The sequence below is a fragment of the Perna viridis genome, chromosome 4, assembly GCF_037379345.1.
Source record: "Perna viridis isolate PV_CMFRI_1.1 ecotype Kerala chromosome 4, ASM3737934v1, whole genome shotgun sequence".
Lineage (NCBI taxonomy): Eukaryota > Metazoa > Mollusca > Bivalvia > Mytilida > Mytilidae > Perna > Perna viridis.
This window is the reverse complement of record NC_142448.1, coordinates 32,035,049-32,043,929: the sequence shown is the minus strand read 5'-3', so window position 1 is coordinate 32,043,929 and position 8,881 is coordinate 32,035,049. Positions and strand designations below refer to the sequence as shown.

The 8,881-nt window shown below is 31.4% G+C and overlaps 1 protein-coding gene across 1 annotated transcript; it reads right to left on the bottom strand.

Moving 5' to 3' along the window:
• Positions 1-892: 892 nt before the first annotated feature.
• LOC148619770 (methyltransferase-like 26) lies at positions 893-8,835 on the bottom strand. Its single transcript, XM_088580011.1, has 7 exons — positions 8,733-8,835; positions 7,709-7,921; positions 6,456-6,624; positions 5,472-5,531; positions 4,041-4,108; positions 2,969-3,047; positions 893-2,206 (listed from the first exon to the last, which is right to left on the bottom strand). The coding sequence occupies exons 2-7, from the start codon at positions 7,900-7,902 to the stop codon at positions 2,156-2,158; spliced, it is 621 nt and encodes a 206-aa protein (XP_088436137.1). The 5' UTR covers positions 7,903-7,921; positions 8,733-8,835; the 3' UTR covers positions 893-2,155.
• Between the last annotated feature and the right edge of the window lie 46 nt (positions 8,836-8,881).

Below are 8,881 nucleotides of genomic sequence, written 5' to 3'. Positions count from 1 at the left end.
TTGAATACATTTATGGGTTACTTGAAAATTGCACCACAAGTGTCATGGCACAAAGTAAATTTTTTAGGTAATGATCCTAACTGTTGGGGTATAAATGGTCAAAAAGTGATTAAAAACATGTTCCTGTCTGCTCAGTACCTTGAATAAACATAAAATATTTCTGCGAAATTGTACCACAAAGGTACCTTGAGTAAACAAAAAGTCCACTGTGAAATTGTACCACAAAGGTACCTTGAGTAAACAGGAAGACCACTGTGAAATTGTACCACAAAGGTACCTTGTGTAAACAAAAAGACCTATGTGAAATTGTACCACAAAGGTACCTTGAGTAAACAAAAAGACCACTGTGATATTGTACCATAAAGGTACCTTGAGTAAACAAAAAGACCTCTGTGATATTGTACCGCAAAGGTACCTTGAGTAAAAAAAGACGACTGTGAAATTGTACCACAAAGGTACCTTGTATAAACAAAAAGACCTATGTGAAATTGTACCACAAAGGTACCTTGAGTAAACAAAAAGACCTTTGTGATATTGTACCACAAAGGTACCTTGAGTAAACAAAAAGACCACTGTGAAATTGTACCACTAAGGTACCTTGAGTAAATTATAAATAATTTGTAGGTTAACGGAAGTAGATAAGCGAGGAACCGGAAACAGGTAGACAAAGTACAAGTCATTATGTAAAAACAATATACCAAATATCCAAGCATTCCCTCTGATTAAACCTGAGAAATCTTTTCAAGGAAAGTGGTTGGATATACCAATAAGGTTATTGCAATATAGCCACATTTTAATAAGAGGAAATATAATGATGTACATACACACTCAGTCAACTAATAATTTACTACATGGGGACTTAATGAAAATTCTGGTTTTCAAGAACTGAGAAATGATTGATACTTGTGTTTTATTAAAAAAATCATTTCAGTTAGAAATAAGTTCACAATATTAGTCAACAAATCACTGACAAAAAATAAACAATAATAGAACTTCATGTCATTAACAAAACAGTTTTTTTTTCACTATACTGATATTAGGCAAAAATAAAAATTAATAAATAAGTCTTGTTTCCTGCTACCAGCAAGAAATTAATTTATTCTTTTTACAAAAAACATTTTACATTGAGTTAATGGGATATAATCTAGATTTTAGCATACTGCAGCAGTGCTAGAGGTTGTCTCACAAGCTATTATCTGACTATTTTCCATCCCAACCTTTTGCATTGTAGGAGTAACAGTGCTTGAGCCAAAATGACCATAAAATGTTTAGGTTAGGTAGGGAAGCAGGAAACAGGAAACAGACATTTTTTTTTGCCTTACAGTGAAAAAAAAAACAAATTAAATCTAGAAGATGTATAAAAATGAATAAAAGAAGATATTTTTAAGTTTTTTTCTTTATTTGTATGTGATCAGTTTTAAGAATTTTTAAAAACACTTGAAAATCTTTTGCCTCCTCGTGTAGTGCAAATCCCCAGATAAGGAATGAACACACACCAGTATATCAATGAATGATTCCTGAGTAATTCTTGAGTAAACTGTGCATTTATTAACTATATTTTAATATCAACTAGACAAAGTAATGCCCTAAACTCCATGTGAATATAATTGTTTAACCAAATCACTCAAGTAGGACTATCCTACAAACATCTCTGTGTCTGCCCCCTGCATATGAAATACTAAGACAACAATAAATAAACAAATTTTCACTGAGCTGTTAAGTAGATTTTCTACCAATTCTCCATAAACATACAAATGTGCACAAAGAAGAACACATATAGATGGTACAAGCATTTTTAAATTTAAAAAAACTGGAAACCCCCTTTTTAATAATAAATCTTATAACTCAAAAAGAGAATCAATATTTAAAAAAAAAACTTCAAGGGAGCTTCCTACTATAAATATACATATTTTTGGCCAATAAATAGTAATTCTTTATTTAAAGTCCATCTTTTAGTTTACCAGGTTCAGTGTGAGCATAGAAAATAATTAAAAAAAGAAAAAAAAAAACATTTAAAATGCAATTAAAAGTCAGTATTATAATGCAAACATGAACAGTTAAGTGCTGTCCAGCAGCACATAATTTATGTATCACTCATTTTGATTGAAATTTGATTACAGTAAATGATGAAATAACTATTGTGTCTTCAGAGACATCAGCTGTTCTTCTGGAATACTAGAGTCTTGTTGTTAGCAGGCATTTCAATCTGAAAGAAATATCTTTGTATTAAAGTAATAAAAAGTCTGAAAAAAAATGGTTGCTTATACATCAGGAAAATAATATCAGTCTGCTTTTATATTCTTGACAAGTATTTTTTAGACATGTTAAATTTTGAAACGACTTAAAATATTTTAAATTTGGGGAGCTGGTAGCAAATTATTTAAGCCATTTCAAAACTTAAACTTTAGTATTCATGCATCTACAGTCCGTTATTTTGAAACCTAATGTATTGTACAACTCACAAACAAGTGACATTTCCAATGTTAACATGATGAATGGTGATAACAAAACAACTCGGCTGGTGTTTCTAGAAAAGCAGAGGACACTTACCCTACCGGTGCACCTGGTCCATGCTCCCAGTTTTTAGTGGAGTCTGAGTTGCTCATTTGCTTTTGTCATTCTGTATGTATGGTTTTAGTTACTTTATGTTCTTTGTTATGTGTCTGTTTTCCATGTCTGGTCTTTGTTCCTGGATTACATTTGTTTGATTACCGCTATAAGCTTGGTTCCCTTGATTACTCTATAATGCACAAATGGGAATACATTACAGTTTTGATTTGAATTAATACAAACAAAACTTTTTAAGAAGAAGCCAAAATTGATACAAGTACACAATTCATCTCTTAATCCTTCAATGATACACAAAACTGTGCACATTTAATGTTTAAAGAGGTTCTTTTCCATATCTATATACATGTCAGGTAATCCATACGATTAAAATAATCTTAAAATAAATAATATTTCATACCATTTCTAAAAACTTCATATTATTTTCCTCCGCTAGTTTCTGTACATCAGTGATATCTCTCAGACCCCACTGACTGTCCCTATAATCAGAAAAATGGATGAATATGGAATGAACACAAAAAGTCGAAAGATCTATAGTTTAAGTGTCAGTCACTGTAAGAATCAGTCGGTGAAACATGGTATGAAAAACCCCACCATTTTGAAAGTTAAATTTGACTATTGGACTCAAGAAAAAAAGACATGATTATCCATATCATTTTGGTAAAATGAGTTATAATTTCATTGAAATGCACTGAAAATGAACATTTCAAGGGCAGATAACTCCGCCAAAAACCTAATTTCTGTAACATTCTATTGAAAAAACTCTAAGCAAATACAGTGATGCAGAGATAAAAAAAATAGTCTTTATAAGTAAAAAAAGCATCCATAAATTATATTATATTGTCAGATCAGTGAGTTTTTGACATGCATGTTTCGGACTTTTTACATTTTGCCCGATTTTTACAAAAATTTACACTTAACATCCTATGGTAAAAATGCTTTGATGTGGCTTTTTAAATTTGCCATTTGTTAGAAATTTTACACCATCAATACTTTCCTTATTCAGTATGCTCTTTTCATGAACATTTATACCAACTGTCTTCTGGATGATTTTGAAGACAACCGTGCCATTAGTTATTGAATAAATTATTCCATGTTGACCCCTGATGATAACTTAAATTTAATGTTTACAAATCTATATTTTGCATTATGATGATAAAAGAGTAGCATTAGGATCTACTTAGCATCAACAATCAATATTATTTAGGTATCAATGTGAGTCAATCTAATTTTGTGAGTGATCCATTTTCCTTAGTTTCGTGAGCAAGTAAAAATGGTAAAAAGAACCGTAAACTGCCACTTAGAACTTCTGTTTAAATGGAATAGATGGTAAACTCGGTGTTCGTGGCAAAAATAAATAAAAGCAAAACCAAATTGGATGTCCTAAAAATAAAAATAAATATCTGGTAAAATAAAGGTTGGTTTACAGTATAAAACCAACTGATCAGATATTAATAACAATAATAATATACCTTTGTCTTAATGATGAATCAAACTGTACATTGCTGTCTGGAGTTATTGTTCCATTAATGGCAAATGGCTGAAAAGGTAATAGTATTGAACAATTGTTAAATTATGTAAAAATCAATTCAAAATGAAATATGCATTTGTAGGTAAATATCAAACTCATCAAATCAACAAAGTTTCACAAAATTGTAAAAATTACAGAAAATTTTTTCCCTTGACTCATTTCCTCCATTAAGTTTTTTTTGTAAATCAAGGTATTTGTACATTGCTTCTCCCTCCAAAAAATAGTTAAATAATATCTGCTGCAAGTAATTTATATTATAAAAGTATAATAGATGAACATAAAGAACAACTTGTATAGATACTTTCAGGTTATTTTCTCTCAGTATCACATTTTAAGTAGCTGTCTTTGTAAGAATCATGCACAATCTGAAAAAATGTGATATACCTAAAAAAAGGCTACATATTTTTATTTTTGTAATTAAGTTGTTTTATGGGTCTATATTATCAAATGTGTAATTATTCATTCAAATCTGCCTGCTCTTAAGAGATAATCAACATTACAAATTCAATAGATTCTATTGTATTTGAGTGTCATTTACAGAGTTATCTCCCTTAATTTTGAATTCTACAGTGCATTCTATACAATTTTTATCTCCTATGAGCATGGGTTATACAAAAAATCAAGTGTTAATTATGTTTACTAAAGCATTTTAAACAAAATATCAAAAATAAAAATATGTAGGCTTTCCAACCATATATCACATTTTACATGATTCTTAGCTGGAGTGCTACTTAAGTCAACTTTAATCCATATTAATATGCTATCTTTAATGTTGTTAACTGATATTGCAGTATAAATCTCATTCAAACATAGTTAAGATAATCAAAATTTATCTTCCCCATATCATTTATATGGATAAACATTAATTGTGGTAATTTCCATGCTGAATAGATTTGGAGCTTATCTTTTAAGGAGGTAGACACAACTCTTACAAATCATTAGAGCATTTGTATTTACCATTTTAAATCGATCTCATGTAGGCATTAAAGTAACTTGGACTAATTTCATTCTGTTTCAAAGGAAAGCTTGAATAGCTTTGGTGAAATTTAATATGATACAAACATATCATTGATTTAAAGAGTTATGTCCCTTACCATAGGTCCAACTCCTTAAGTTTGTTTATTTTTCTACTTTCGCATTTTTTGTCTATTTATGATCTTTCACTATACATTTACTCTAGTCTAATTCTTGATAACAAAGAGCTTAGTGCATTGATATTTTTTATCCTTGTGTTTTAAAATTATTGAAAGAACAGAATAACAAACATAATTACAGCATGTCACATGTGTATGCACACATTTGTTTGTCTGATAAAAATCCACGATATTAAGACTAACTATTTCATATTTGTTCTTTACAAAAATCAACTTACCCCATACAGAAAAAGATAACCAGCTGGTCTTAAATAATAATTTGCACTTGTAAACAATCCCTGTAAATGAATAAAGCATAATATACAACATAACTTCATGAATGATATAAAGTTACAAAAAAAAGAAAGAAAATCCCTGTCAATGGGAGATAACTGTGGGATGAACTTCGTGTGTTAAACGTTTCCAAAATAACATAAAAAGTACATAAATAAAATGGGCTACCCTGAATATTTTTTTCTTTTTCAGAATTTAAAGGATTAGTCTTTTCCCAATCATTATATAAAAATCCTGTTTTTAAATCAAAATTTTAAAGTACAGAACAAATTAAACAACCAGTTTGAGAAAAATCTATAGACCAGTATATTAGAAGTCAGTATGATTTATCTTAAAATGTCCATATGATCTGACATGAATATGCATTTTGTGTATGTTTTTTATATCCTGAACTTGAAAAGTGGGAGGTACATAGTGGTCATGGTGTCCATTGATCTGTTTGATCCTTTATTACATGATGAAATTGTACACCTCCAATTTTGTTTATCCATCTGAATCACTTTTGAGTGTTCCTGATAAAAAAAAAACAACATTTACTTTGTCATTGGTTGAAAAAGGGAAGCCATCTTCTAATCCACAACTCCTCTGAAACGGTCAAATGTAATTTGACAAAACTTCCACAAATTCTTTATCAAATGATGTCATTCTGTACCACCTTCTAATTTGTTTTTCCATCTAAATGCCTTAAATCACCTGTAGGGTTTTTCATATGTTTTCTGGAGAGGGGAAAAAGGGTATCATCAAGTGAACTTTGCTCACAATATTTCTAGTTTGTACAGACATAGTTACCAGTTTCAGATCCAGAAATTCCAAAAAATGGGGGAATGGGATGCTGAGTGACCTAAAGGGGGAAAGGGGGTCCTTCTAGTGAATGATTTTTTTAAACAATATGCATGCAACTTTGTCATGAGTATAAAAACATTACTAACTAAAGCTGTTGCCCATGGAGATATATGAATCATATTAATGTTGGTCATAATATCTACATTCCCAGGGCTGATGGTTGGTATTTTCTGGTTCTCTGGGGGTGTTGTAATGTCTAGCTGTAATGGTGGGTGAACATTCTTCACACCAGTGTGAGCTGAATAGGCTGAAATACTGATGAGACAATTGTTATATGATAATGATAATTTAGACTTTTTTTACCACAAACTTAAATTCATTCATTTATATAATGTCATCAATCAGCATTCTGAGAGTATTGTATACAATGTAGCAATACAAAGTTCTCCACCGGAGGAACTTTATGTTGAAGTGAACAGAATCGAAACTTCATACATAATTTGTTAATTAGAAAAGTGTGGTAAACTAAGTCTGAACTAATATTCCAAGTCCAAGGGTGATAATACAACAGAAAAAAATGACCAGAACACAATTCAAACTTGAGCTGCAACTTGCCATGGTTAAGCAATGTACTAAATATATACCAAATATATCCACATTCATGACCCCAAAAAAATGTGGAAAACTATATATTTTTTTCGATTTAAAATATGATGCATATGCTTTTGTATCAAATTAAGTTTGCTTTTTCCCCTACTAAAAAGCACTTATTTTGATACAAAAACATATGCATAAATAAATATTTTGGCCATCATTAAAGTACTTCATCATATGATGGTTTGATTATTTTTTCCAAAAGGATAACTTCCTTAATCCCCTTAAAAACATTGCAGCTAAATTAGATTGTGCCTTCCCTCTTTCGTCTTACCTTTTATGAGCAACTTGGTGAGTGTTTCTAGAAAAGCAGAGTACACTTACTCTACCGGTGCACCTGGTCCATGCTCCCAGTTTTTAGTGGAGTCTGAGTTGCTCATTTGCTTTTGTTGCTTTGTATGTGCTATTTTGGTTACTTTATGTTTTTAAACCTCTTTGTTGTGTTTGTTTGTTTTCCATGTCTAGTCTTTGTCCCTGGATTACATTCTTTTGATTTTCACTAGAATCTTGGTTCCTGTGATTACTCTTTAAGTTAAACATATTTCATAGATACAAAATAGCATTACTTTTACTCATTTTACAATCAACATTTAATAGAATATACATACATGCAGTAGTACTAGTACATGCAGTAACGGTGGTTTTGAAAACAAAAGAATGATTAAAAAGCTCACAAAATTGTGTATTTTCATTCAAAGAATTTCTCAATAATAAAAAAAAAAAACAACAAAGTTATCACATTCACCTTCCTAAATTTTTTTCATCATACTCTGTAGGTTGCCATGATATATTTTGATAATACTGAGCAAAATGGACTACATGTACACCAGCCCCAGAAGCTATCTCTAAAGCCCTTCCTTTAAAACCCTTTGGAATAAATTTCTGTAGAACTTTCAATATTGGTTCCTTGTTTCTCTCTGCTGCAGGGACGTGAAACATTTTGCTTCTAGTCTTAAGTCTAAAATAAGATGAAATAACAGTAAAATAAAAAATAAGTTAAAAGCATATTAATGGTAACCATACATGTAAATATAGAAAATCAGCTGAATACTTTATTCAAGCTCTTATTACCTAAATATTTATATGTTTAACTTTATAAGTTAGACGTTCATATACATATATATTTGTATGAAACTATAATGACCGTGCAGGTCCGGGTGTTAAAAGAATAGGCCTGCAGCAGCGCTAAGCTTGTTGTAAAAGACGACTAAATAGTGCTCAGAACCCTAGCCGGGGGCTATGGCGCTCTGCCTACAGAGCAACTGGGATGTGTGCCCCAGGTGGTGGAATGGGGTACCCCTGGGGTGTTACATGTTGGGGTTGTCAGGCTATCATACGGAAAACCTGACCGCAAACCATAGTGATGCACTGTGTTGGGAAAATGCCACGTTTCTTGCACCTTAAAGAACCCTACTGTGGTATTCTCACGGAGTAGGAACCATAGGGCTCCGCCACAGGAGGCTAAATTGCCCGACCCTATCCACCTCTCCCTATTTCCAGTGGCAATCAAAATTTGTGGACCCCATTGTCCTTGTGTCCCATCCCTTTTTCATTTCATCATCATTTCATCCACTACAAGTTACATGTACAACATAAGACTAAGACTGTAAGAGGTTGAATTCTGTTCGTCCATACTCCTTGATATTACTGCTAGAAAACCCCTAGCATAGATGACTCTCACATTCGCAATTTACGTCGAACCAAACTAAACTAACAACTAGCATGCAATATGAAAACGTCTTTAAGTATTTTGGAGAAAAGAAACTTACTACCACTATTTTTACACCTACTTCTCAACCGGAAAAGGAATATTTATTATAATTCAATGTCTTCCGGTGAAGAATAGAAATATTTCTGGACAAGTTTAAAATATCTTTCACATTTCTTGCGAACAGTTAAAGTTCTTTATTTTCGTGTG

Excerpts from the sequence above, each read along its gene's own strand:
- LOC148619770 (XM_088580011.1), bottom strand. The coding sequence starts at position 7,902 with ATGTTTCACGTCCCTGCAGCAGAGAGAAACAAGGAACCAATATTGAAA. Across the intron at positions 4,109-5,471 it reads GTTATCTTTTTCTGTATGGG|CCATTTGCCATTAATGGAAC; the intron begins GTAAGTTGATTT and ends TTACCTTTTCAG. Across the intron at positions 2,207-2,968 it reads ATATGAAGTTTTTAGAAATG|ATTGAAATGCCTGCTAACAA; the intron begins GTATGAAATATT and ends TATTTCTTTCAG.